We start from the raw sequence: 12,346 nt of genomic DNA, 5'->3' as shown, positions 1-12,346 counted from the left end.
AACATATACTGACTTGTCTTCTCTTTTAGGATCAGATGCTGGGAAGGAAGTCAGAAGTCCAGATGTCTCTGCCCCTTCAACCTGAGGGAATAAAACTTTACTGCCTGCAGGAAGCCCTGAACAATTGGTTGAACCTGCCACTCAACACAGGAACCACCTGTTCACCCCGACAGCCCCTCTTCTTAAACACTACACCACAGGGCTACCTCTGTAGCTGAAGGCCAGGTGTCACTAGCAGACAGCTCTTCCTTAGGCTGAAAAGAGCTTGTGTCCTTGTCATTTCCACACACTGGTCCCAGAGATGGCAAGTGGATCTGCACAGGTTCTCTACCAGGCAATCCCCCAAAGGCCGAAGCCAGCCTTGGAGGCATGCTCACCTCCAGCAACACTGCCCTTCAGCCTTCCCTCCTGAGGCACGACCTCCTGACCCTCCTGAGATAGGCCCAATGTCCAGGAAACATGTCCAAGAGACGGGCACATCCTCTCACATCACCTGGGCACAATGAGGTGACAGAGGGGCCTTGTAAGCTGTAAGTAGGGAGAGCGTATCATTTATCTTCCAAACCAGAACACTGTTAATACAATAACCATGCCAGGAGAACAGGCACAAGCAGGACATGAGGCTGCTCTAGCTCCAAGCCTCTGGGCGCACATTATAGTTACTCATTTACACCACCAAGAATGCAGCCAACCTCCTTTCACTGCCACAGCACATTCCAGGCCCACAGGGACCTTGTTGCCCACTATGCCTGGTGCAAGGAGCCACTGCAGAGATTGCCAGAGGCCACCATCATGATACATTCACCTCTATGTTGTACCACACCTATTCCCAGCTTTAACAGTTTTTGTAATCAACATTTGATCCCCTTCTGTGCACAGAGTCCTATGGTTAGTGTGGAGGGCGGGGATCAAGGGAACACAAGAATGACCTGGGATAGACACAAAGATAATCCACTTTGGCCCTGGTGGGTTTAACATGCGTGGTCTTGCCTGTCCTCAAACACACATGAAGTAGCCCATACTGCAGCTCAGTGTGAACGGCTCATAACAGGGCAGATGAATGAGGCTAAGTTCTGTGGCCAAGACAAGCTTGGTCTCAACTACCTACTCCCCACTCCAGCACACACTGATAGGGGCCCAGTGCGACCACCATGGACCCCAGCAGACAAAGGCCACGTAAGAGGAACAGCAGAACCCTCTTCTCAGTCCTGCATAGCCTCATTTGTTCCTTCCTCAGGGCAGCAGCCTTTCTCTGGATACTACACTGAACATGTTCAGCCCCGGGCCACTCTATGGGGAATCAGTGCCACATGGGAGCACTAGAGGGCGCCGCTGTTCTTCCTAGTGAGGAACATCCTGCAATCTGCAATGGCAGCCCCAGGGCAGAGGCCCCCAATCTCTGGACCTGGGGACAGGCTCCCCAGGCCCCAGCTGGAGATCCTGCAGCTACATTCAGTCACTCCAGTTCTGGGTCTAACTCACAGCTTCCTGCCGTGAGGCAGCCCACCTCTCCTTCTCTCCTCAGAAGCCCTAAGCAAGCCCTCTGGGGAAGCGCCAACAGTCCTTTCTTCCAGGCCAGTCTTCCCTTCCCTGCAAGGCACATGAGGCCAGGATGCTGCTGACTGAGCTCAAAGGCCAGGTGTCACATCTGTCCAGGCCAGGCCATCTTACCCAAAGCACAGCCCCTCCCGCCCCATCTGAATGCACGGCCACAGAGCCTGGCCCTGCAGCCACCACCTGCAAATGGGCCCCATCTGGGGAGGGATGCTGAGTGCCCTCCATCCTGCTAAAGACAAGGCTTGGAATTCAAGTGAGAGCAGGATAGAAACCTCAGCCTCCTTACGGCCATCAGTGACCCAAATCCTCCAGACTCCAAGAGGCCATTAGGAAACGTGGGGAAGCAGGAGAAAGAGGATGGAGACTGTAAGTGCTCCAGGCCAGTGACAACCCCACAGACAGACTCACAGCCTGCGGGAGTCCAAGCCCAAAGCCTGGGCACTCACCTACAAATGGCCTCAGCATTCACCCTGCCCCAGAAAAGGCCCAGAGACACCATATGGACAACCACACTGAGCCTGTGGTCTGTGCCCCTTTCAATCCAGGCGCTCAGCTCCTCCCAGCAAATGCCCTGTCCAGATCTCCTGCCACCTCCCTCTACCCTACCACCTCCAAATACCTCTAGCTGGCTATCACAGGGCCACCAGCTCAGCCTGGCATCTGGGAAAGGCCTGCCCCCTTTTCTTTCTTCCCAATCTTCCCCCAGGCCACAGATGGCCAGCAGCTTGCCTGGGCTCTGACGAGTAGGGACAGGAGCTGCCATACCAAGCAAGGGAGGCAGGGGGTGGCATGCCCCTGAAACTGACCCACTCCCCAACCCCTGTCTATAAGGGTCTAACGGGGGTTGTCAGCTGACCATGGCCCAAACCTAGAAAGGCCTGTATCTCTCTCCCTACTCCTCTCAACAGACTCAGAGTGCCAAAGGGAAAGGAAAAGCCAAGACTACAAGATTCCTCTCCCCTCTAGGCAACAGGTTCAGGGTCCTTCCTCTGCCCTATCTTTTGCCCCCTTGCTACTGTGCTTGTCCTCTAAACCTGTCCAAGCAGCCATGGAGTGGGAAGGGCAGGCTCGTTGAGAGAAACAGTGGCTCTCACCACACTGGCCAGGGCTGCCACAGATGCTGCCCATGAGGGCTGGCCCCAGGCCCTTGGGAAGGTGGGACACATGCTTCTGTGACCTGTGCCTGGAGCCCCTCTCTGGACCCTGCTATACAATTCTACAGCCTCCCCTGGCTCAGAATTAGGAGGAAGCAAACGGTGGGCATCAGGGGCTCTGCCCAGGGCCTGAACTGGGGGACTCAGTACATTCAAACTGGAGCAGCTGCCACCAGCACTTTCCACGGTGCCATTCCTCAAAACCAAGAGACATCAGAGAGGGCCAGACCCCCCAAGGTCTCCAAGGACAGAGATGGGTTACAGATTTCATGGGAGCTGCCCACAGCCTCTTGCCAGGGGAAGCAACTGGGGGTGAATGGACGGAGGAAGGAGTGGTGGCCTCAGTTATTTGACTCCCGTCTCCCAGAGGGAAATAATCACAGAGTCAGCTGGGGAGAAGTCCTCTAGCTCCTGAGAGGGGAAGGGAAGTCTGAGGGTGCGGTCTCCAGTCCTCATCTCTCAAGGCTTCCTTCCCTTGAGGCCAGAGGGCAAGAGGTGGAGGTCAGGAAGCAAAGAATTCACACAAATGGCCTTTCCTGCTTCCCTCCAGCTCAGGGGGTGGGCATGCCAACTCATGCAGCAAGGCCTAGGGCTGAGAAGTCAGACCCCTGAATCCATAGGACTCTCAGAGCACTGTGCCCTCTTAACTCACCTGTGTCGGTAAGCACAGAATGAAGTTTGGCTTAGGGAGACACCCCCACTTAACCATGCAAAGCCAGAGCCCCAGCAGCCTGCCCGGGGTCCACATCTGCTCCTTCCTCCCTGCCCCAGGGTCCAGGCAGCACACACCCCAGCATCCTCCCCAAGGAGCAAAGTTGGTCTTGCCAACGACATACCTGGGTTTCTGAGTTGGGTCCTTGGCTTCTCTCAAGCCAAACCAACTACTCTTGGCCTTTTCCTCTCCACTGGACGAGTGATGTGGAGAGGCCCCCAGGGTGGGACCCCCCTTTTCCCCCAGAGAGCTTCGGCGCCCCAACTCGCTCCGACTTAGGCCTTGGTGGTGGTGGTGGAAGAGGCCCATCCGGGGCTTGCGTTCCTCCTTCCGGGCTCCCTCCCTCTCTGCCACAGCCTCAGAGGAGGCCACTATGGGTGTGGCAACCTGGACCGGCTTGCCCTCTGGTAGCCGGGCCCCCTCCTCCTCTCCAGGGTAGCTGGCCCCAGGGGCCAGGACTTTAGCCTGAGCACTCGGCTCCTCCAGTCCAAGTACTGCCTCCGAGCTACTGTTGCTACGACTGCCTCTGGGCCAGGAGTCATCTGTGGAACGAGGCCCGTCCTCAGAGAACCGGGAAGAGACAGCTTGCAAGGAGCCAGAGGATGGGAGCGAGCCCGAGATGGAGCTGCGGTGCCGCACAGGGCCCTGGGGCTCCTCGTTGTAAATGTGGCTCCCATTGACGCAGAGTGAAGAGCGGGAGGCAGCATCCAGGTGGCCCTGAAGGTCCAGAAGGGCCCGAGGAGGAGCCACTCGCATCTGGCTGGCCTCATCGCTGTAGGTCCTCTTGTGGGTGAACAGCTTGGGGGACTGTGCAGAGTCCCTACCTGCAGGGGAAACACACCGAGTTAGCTCGCAGGAAGAGAGGCCCCATTTCCTGGCCCCAGGCCTTCACCACCACCCAAGGGGAAAGCCAGTGCCCTCTCTCCCCAGGGCGGCGGCCCCATGCTTGCTCACCCCCTTCAGTGGACAGCCAGCTGCTGCGGCTTGGTGAGCGGGTGAGGAGCTCGGCACCAGGCCCCTGGTAGGCCAGGCTCCCGCTGGCTGAGGACAGGGTGCTGTCCGAGCCCAGCGAGGTATTGGACTGGGTCAGGGACGACTTGCGCAGCTTGTTGCGGAGGAAGAAGCCTTTGGCCTTGCCCATCTTGCCCAGACTGCCCAGGTCAGGATCCTCTATGGCGCTGCTTGGGAGGATGGCAGAGGCAGATTCCAGATCATACTTCTTCTTGCCCTTCATCTTGTCCTTGATCTTGCTGAAGGGGGACCTTGGCTTGTCCTTCATGGACAGGTCAAACATACTGGCGCTCAGGTTGTTGCGCGTGAACTGGATGGTGACTTCAATCTCGCCGCGTTCCTTCTCCTTCTTGCCTGGCTTGGAGTGCAGCTTGTACCACCTGTGCGAAGAGGGGAGCAGGCAGAACTCAGTCATGAGCCCAGGGAGCCTGGCTCCCACCCAGTACCAGGCACTGCCCGGACCCCTCCTTGCTCTGAGAGCCACTGACAGCCTCTCCCCAAAGGCTCCTGCTCTGACCCATCGGCCTGGGCTTCCAGGCTTCAGACACAGCTGAGAAACTATCCAAAACGGTTCCATGATGGAGAAAACCACATCCTGAGGAGGGAAGCTCCTCGGGTACCACCAGGTAGGTACCATGCCATGCCCCCTCCCACCCCAGGACCTTCTCCTGGTGCTCAGAGACCTCTACTTTGTCCCATCTCCCCTACATCTGAAACTCTGAGGCCCAGAAGGGTGAGGCTGGGCCCAGGAGGGCCCTCCCATCTCCAGGCCCCAGCACAGACAGACCTACCCACATTTCTCCCTGTTGACATCATCTCCTCTGGCCAGTCCCAGCCAAAGCTCTACTCCCAGCCACCCGTGAGCCCAGGAAAGAACAGCTCACCCAGAGGCCCAGGGCCAGAAATACAGGAATGCTAGTGCATACACTCACGTATGTATACGCGCACACACACACACCCCTCACTCACACACTGACTCACCCCAACCCCTGTCAGGGATACCTCTACAAGATGGAGGAACAGACAAGAATGGCAGAAAGAGACCCAGGAAAGATGAAGAGCACTCACATCTGTTGAGCATCTATGGTGTGTTACAACCAGCATGAGGGTTCTTACCTCACTCCCGCACACACCTCCCAAAAAGCATATGAGGTAAGAGGCACTACCCCATTGTGCAGATCAGGAGGGTGAGGCTCAGTGGTAAAGGAAGCCATCCGTGGAGACTCAGAGCCAGGCGTCCAGCCCTCCAAAGCTTAAGTTCTTCCCGGTGCACACCCACTGTGCCCAGAGAGACACAGACACAGCTCCCAACACACATGGCCACCGCACAGGGTGGCTGGGGCCCGCCCTACTGGGGAGAGATGTTCTTATGCAGGGGTTGGCAGTTTCTTAGAGAAATAAGCTAACTCTGACCATACAAGGAGCAATCACACTTCTTGGTACTCAGCCTACTGAGGTAAAAACTTATGTCCACAGAAAAACCTGCACACAAATGTTTACAGCAGCTCTGTTCATGACTGCCAAAACTCAGAAGCTGCCAAGGTGTCCTCCCGTAGGTGAACAGATAAGCAAACTGTGGTACATCCAGACAATGGAATACTACTTAATGATAAAAAGAAATAGGCTATCAAGCTATGAACAGACATGGATGGATCTTACATACGTAAGTGAAAGAAGACAATTTGAAAAGGCTTCATGCTTGCATGACAAAACTATTTGACATTCTGCAAAAGGCAAAACTATGGAGACAGTGAAAAGATCAGTGGTTGCCAGGAGATTGAAGGGAGGACAGAGGGATGAATAGGCAGAGCACAGGACTTTGCAGGAGAGAAAAACTATCCTGCATGCTACCGTAATGGTGGACACATGTTGTTATACACCCACAGAATGCACAATACAACGAGTGAACCCTAATGTAATGTATAGACTCTAGTTAGCAATGATGTATTGATATTGGCTCTCAAATACAACAAACATGCCACACTAATGCAAGATGTTAACAACAGAAGAAACGGCAGCGGGTGGTGGGTGGAGTAGATGGGAACTCTCTATACTTTCCACACATTTTTCTGTAAACCTAAAACTGCTCTGAAAAATAGAGTCTATTAACTTTAAAAAAAGAGAGCAAAGAACACAAAAAGGAAGAAACTATGAAAGAAATCATACAAGAATGTTTTTCTGAACTGAAGAACATGAATGCTAGAACAGTCCTACAAGTATGCAACGCAATAAACTCAGACAGACACACACCAACAGATACGGCTATGAGGTTTAGAACACCAGGCATGAAAGGATTCCAACAGCACTGGAGTCTTCCTTAGCAACACTGGGCACCACGTGAAGGAATGCCTTCACATTTCTGAGGGAAAAGTCTTCCATTAGCCTGGAATTCCAGACCCCGCCAATCGAGCATGAAGGTGGAATAAAGCCTGGTGGTAGTGGTCAGGCTGGTCACTAAAGGGCTCAAAGTCCCTTGGTGACTGCACAGCACACACACACACACCCCTACCCAAGCCGCAGTCAGTGGTGCGGGGGCCACCTCCCACCTGAGCTCTGCCCCCCACAGCGCCAGCTCCCTGAGCTTCTGGTGGACACAGAGAGAGTGGGATGTGGGGAGCCTTTGTATGAAAAGTCCCTACACATCCAAAGATCCAGAATTAAGTCACTGCAAAAGCTTGGTGGTAGTTGTGGTAGTATTCTGATTATTTTTTAATGTTGAAGTTTTTTTTAAAAGGCTTCCTGGGGCACCTCTGACTCTTCTACATCTCTGTAGAAGAGCCCGTCATAACGAAACCCTGGTGAGCTATGGCCTGTCCCCTCCTTGGAGACCCACTCCGCAGCCCGAGCCTAGACTGTTGGTTTTCCCTCCCAAATCTGAGAGACAATCCCCTGAGAAGGCCGGGTAGGGACAGACGGTGACACGGGCAGGGTGGGCAGAGAAAATGCCCAAGAGGGTGCCTCTCTCATAAGGCACAGGCAGGGAGTGAGGGGAGGAGGCAAAGTGAGAGAGACAGACTGAAGGATGTGTGTGAGGGTGTCTGTAGGGCAGGAGAGGAAGTTTGACAGAAAAACCAGCCAGCAGCATCAACAGCCTCATAGCTCTACGTTCTCAGCCCAGTGACCACCCTGGGCCTGACTCTGCCTATTTAGAGGCTAAGCCCTAGTCGCTCTCCCTAAATCTGGGCTAGGCCCTATCTAGCACAGGAAAGTCCTGGGAGGTAGGCAAAAGAGAAGGGTACGGACTCCAGCCCCAAACCACCCGAGCCCTGAGTAACTAGTATCAGCAAGCCCCTTTGCTGGGGCACACAGGTCAGGGGCCCTCGGCCCCAGCTGGTCACACTGCACAAAGCACAGTGGTAATGCAATTACCTTCGGGCGCTGGGGCCGGGTGGTGAGACTGCAGGGAACTAGCACTTCCTACATTGTCTATTTTTGTCCTATTTGAATGTTTTATAAGGAGCATATATTACTGTGGTAATATGAAAAAGAGACTAGGGAAAGCTCTTGCTCCTACCTCATCTCAGCTTCCCGAGCCACAAAATGGGCCGCGCTCCTCTGCCTCCCAGCTCTCAGAGGAAGGTGGGAGGCCAAATTTCAGGTCCTCTGCCACAAGGACCTTTTGGGCCTCTCTCCCCTATAAGGTCACTTTCCCTTCTCCTGTTCTGCCCACCCCTCCCCCATAGGGAATTTGGGTTTCTCTCTGGACTTGTTTTTCAAGGAAGCATAGAAGGAAAAAGAAAAAGTTTCCTTGAATATTTTTTAGGCTCTTCCATCCAGAGCACAGTGAAATGGAGAATGGCCAGGACCTACCTCTGGACCCCAGCTGCCATCACCCATCTACTTCCCTTCCAGCCCCACCTCCCTCTGCAACCCAGCAAGGGCAGGACTGAATGGGATACTGCCTGGCACCTTGGGCACCCCAGGCACCCCAGGGACTCAACCAGAGCAGGCCTTCTCCCAGAAGTGTGGCCTACACGAGCTGAGATAGCCACATCCTCCCCGTCCCCAGAGCTGCTACTTCCCCGTGGCTGGACCAGACAGCCCCACAGACCTGCCAGGTACCATGGAGGTCCACTGGAGGACAGTTAACTATGAACACTGTCTGAGGAACCCGCGATGAAAACAAATGGATGCTTTCTCTTCACAGAGCCCCACAAGCAGGAGAGCAAATGGGCTCTGAGCACCTCATCCCTAGAGACTGAAGCTCCCACAGGGAATGCAACAACAGGGTCCTATGACCTAGTTCAAGTCCCACCTCCTCTAGGAAGCTCCCTCAGCTGCCACCATCCTGCTGGCCTGGCCCAGTCCCTCCTCTTTCTGACCAGGCATACACACTCTGACCAAACTCACCCTACAGCCAGATCTGGCGGCACTGTGCTCCAGGACCCCCTGGTGTTGTCATGTGCTGGGTGCCCAAGGTTTCCCCCACTGGACTGTGTTTCTTGTGGATATTGACTGAGTATCCCCTTGGGCACACAGCTCCAAAGTAAAGAAATCATGCATGCACCGTCTGGAGCTGTTACAACCCTGCAGGGCCCTCTCAGCTCTCATCTGGATGCACCTGACAGCAGGGCATGGTGGTGAGTGCTGGGTTCCCCACTGACCAGGCCACCTCCCTCAGCCTCCACTTCCTTGACCCTCAGGTGGGGACAACCATCTTCTCGGGGCTGCTGGGAGGCTAAGGCATGCCAAGCCTGTTTGGCAAACAGCCAGTGCTTCCTGCTTATCCTCTCATTCTCTCCCATGACTGTGAGCTCCTAGGACTCCTGCTCTTGAATCCCTGACGCTGATCACTCTGCCTGGCCTTCAAGGGAACATGCCAGATCCTTAAACAAATATTCAACCTCAGCCACGCACGGTGGCTCACGCCTGCAATCCCAGCACTTTGGGAAGCCAAGGCAGGCAGATCACTAGAGGCCAGGAGTTCAAGACCAGCCTGGCCAACATGGCGAAACCCCGTCTCTACTGGAAATACAATAATTAGCTGGGTGTGGTGGCGCACACCTGTAATCCCAGCTGCTCGGGAAGCTGAGGCACAAGAATCACTTGAACCTGGGAAGAGAGGTTGCAGTGAGCCAAGATTACACCACTGCACTCCAGCCTGGGCAACAGAGTGAGACTTTGTCTCAAAAAAAAAAAAAAAAAAAATTCCAACCTCAACTTTCCAAGGCTGGCTGTGCAAGAGACAGGCCCTGGTCTCCAGTTTTGGAGCTTCTGCTGCTGCTCCTTCCTCCCTACCTGACCAAGGTTTTTTCTCCCTCTCTGTGCCCTTCACTAGGCCTACCTGGCTGGGCCACTGGGCTTAGGAACTCCAAAGCCCAAGCTGAGGCCTGACCTTTCACTTTCATCCAGGGCAGAGACATGGTCAAAATCAATCAGGGTGTGACCAAGGCCCCAACATTCATCTAGACAATGGCTCAAAAGACAGCTCTCGTTTTCACAGCTCTACAGCTATAGCACCCAAACCTGCTATGCATCGGTGCAGGATTTATATATAGATATAAATCCACCCAAGACACTACCCAGACATACTGAACTAGAAGGTCCCGGCCTGGTTATCTATATTTCTCAGTAGGTTTGGGGGCGGGGCCCCACAGGTGAGTGAATTCACCCAGATCCCATGTGGCAACCACAAGGATGGTCCCTGACACTTTACATCACTTTAAGGTCAGCGGCCACCTGGGCTCTCCACCTTGGCTTGTCCTTAAGGACACTTAGTCAGCACCCAGGAGAAGCCTGTGTCTCTCCCCTGCCCGGTAAGGCTTGCTTTCCCAAGTCCCGAGGACACGCTGCTTCTGAGAGGACTGACCCTAGAAATACTCATCCCTCCCCCAGGAGGGGGTAAGTTACCAAAGGAACCCATGGGGGAGGAGCAGGCAGCATTAAGCACTTTCTAGAAATTAAGAGTGTTAAGATGAATTAGGCCTCCTAGTTCAGAAACCACTTGAGAGACAACACTCTCACCAAAACAGGAGGAAGGACAGTGATTCTGTCCCACCCAGTGCTCAAAGTCCTGGCTGCCGGCAGCACAGGTATCACCGACCGGCACATCCTTCACTGCAGGAACTAAGCTACTCCACCTGCAAAGCACCCACCTTGACTCCATCTCTCTGTCAGGGGCACCATCTGGGGCACTTAAACGCTCCAAGTCCCACGCAGCACATGCGCAGGACACAAGGGTTTTGATGAAGATGATGATTATCTGGGACTTGTCCCAGGTGCCTCTGCAGCCAGGACATAATGGGCACAATAAGGAAAGTTACAGTAAGAGAAAATTCTTTGCACCGAAGAGGCACACGCAGCTACTGATGCTGCTCTTCAGAAGACACACATCAGTGCTTCTCAAATTGCAAAGTGCAACAAAATCACTGGATCTTGTTAAAATGTGTATTCTGATACCCAAAGTGTGGATGGGCCTGAGAGAGCTCCCAGCTACTCATGCTGCTGCTGGGCCCAGAGGCCACACCTGAGCAGAGGGCTGCACACAAGGGGGCTACAGAATGGCCAGACCTGACCCTGCTGAGGGCTCACTGTGTGCTGGGCTCTGCAGCTCTTTTACTATCCACACAACCAGCCCAGGAGATAGGAGGCCCAATTTACAGATGAGGAAACTAAGTTGTGGAGATAGTTTGTAACGTGCCCAGGTCCACACAGCTAATAAGTAATGGAGCTGGAACTTGAACATGAAAATGCCAGACTCCAAGCCTATGACCTTAACCTTCAAAGTTTAGCAACTTTCAGAAAAGCTGAAAGCATATACTCCTGCCCTGGGTACCCTGAGAAGACAGAGGCTGTAAAAGGCCTGGCTACACATCACAGACCCTGAAGACCAGACCCCCTTCCAAAAGGTTGACACAATCCCAGAGCACAGTGCCCTGAGATACCACTGAGGGGACCTCAGGGTTTTGTCCTGTCCTCAGCCCCTCAAAACCTTGTCTGAGAGCAGCCCAGCCTCCTCCAGCAGCCATCAGGGTCCAGAATTCCTGAGAGGCTGGGACCACAAGGAAGCTCTTGCAGGGCCCCCTGCTCAGCTAGAACACCTCTCCCAAGCTCTCTCTGCCTGACAAAGTTCACCAGGCCCCGTGTGGACTTGGGACTTGGCCCTCAGCCTCCCCACCACCCACCACCAAAGCAGAGGACAAAGTGGATGGAAGGGGTGGAGAGGAACAAGTCTGCTCACCTGTCATCAAGATTACAGCCCTAGTTACTCCTGCTGGTGGGGTCCCCAGGCCCTCATAACCAGCTCTCCACCTAGTTCTCAGAAAATGCAGCTGGGCTAACCAATGCCATCCAGCATAACTGGGGAGGCCCTGCACTCAGGGGAGAGCCGACCTGGGCAGCTGTCACACATACCCATGCAAGTGCCAGGGAACTCCAGTCAGAGACAGAAAGGGGCATGGGGGCTGTGGGTAGCTACAGCAGCAGGCCTGGACAATCTAACTCACCCCCAACTCTTAGCAGTCTAAAATTCAGACCCAAATAACAATGCCCCTTTCTGAGCCCCCACCCATCATTTATTCCAGACTCCAAACCTAGAAATCAGATTTGTCTCCTTTTTTCTTTTTTTCCCTCACTGCCTACATTTAAACTTTGAACTCTGTGAACTCTATGTGCAATTATCTCCAGAACTCACTCTCTCACCACTGTCACCCCATAGTCCCATCCACTAGCACCTCCCTGATGGACATTAGAACTCCCTGGTTGGCCGGGCTTGGTGGCTCAGGCCTATAATCCCAGCACTTTGGGAGGCCAAGGCAGGTAGATCACGAGGTCAGGAGATTGAGACCATCCTGGCTAACATGGTGAAACCCTATCTCTACTAAAAATAGCCGGGCGTGGTGGTGAGCGCCTGTAGTCCCAGCTACTCGGGAGGCTGAGGCAGGAGAATGGCATGAACCTGGGAGGCAGAGCT

General features: G+C 54.2%; 1 protein-coding gene across 1 annotated transcript in view; it reads right to left on the bottom strand.

Moving 5' to 3' along the window:
- Window positions 1-12,346, bottom strand: part of RAB11FIP5 (RAB11 family interacting protein 5 (class I)) — a 43,778-nt gene that overhangs the window by 11,147 nt on the left and 20,285 nt on the right. Inside the window, exons 4-5 of the mRNA XM_011945509.1 lie at window positions 4,378-4,814; window positions 3,548-4,247 (exon numbers count right to left, since the gene is read on the bottom strand). Coding sequence (XP_011800899.1) covers window positions 3,548-4,247; window positions 4,378-4,814 — 1,137 coding nt within the window. The remainder of the gene's footprint in view (window positions 1-3,547; window positions 4,248-4,377; window positions 4,815-12,346) is intronic.

This window comes from Colobus angolensis, unplaced genomic scaffold (assembly GCF_000951035.1).
Source record: "Colobus angolensis palliatus isolate OR3802 unplaced genomic scaffold, Cang.pa_1.0 Scaffold24, whole genome shotgun sequence".
Lineage (NCBI taxonomy): Eukaryota > Metazoa > Chordata > Mammalia > Primates > Cercopithecidae > Colobus > Colobus angolensis.
This window is presented reverse-complemented; position numbering and strand designations above follow the sequence as displayed.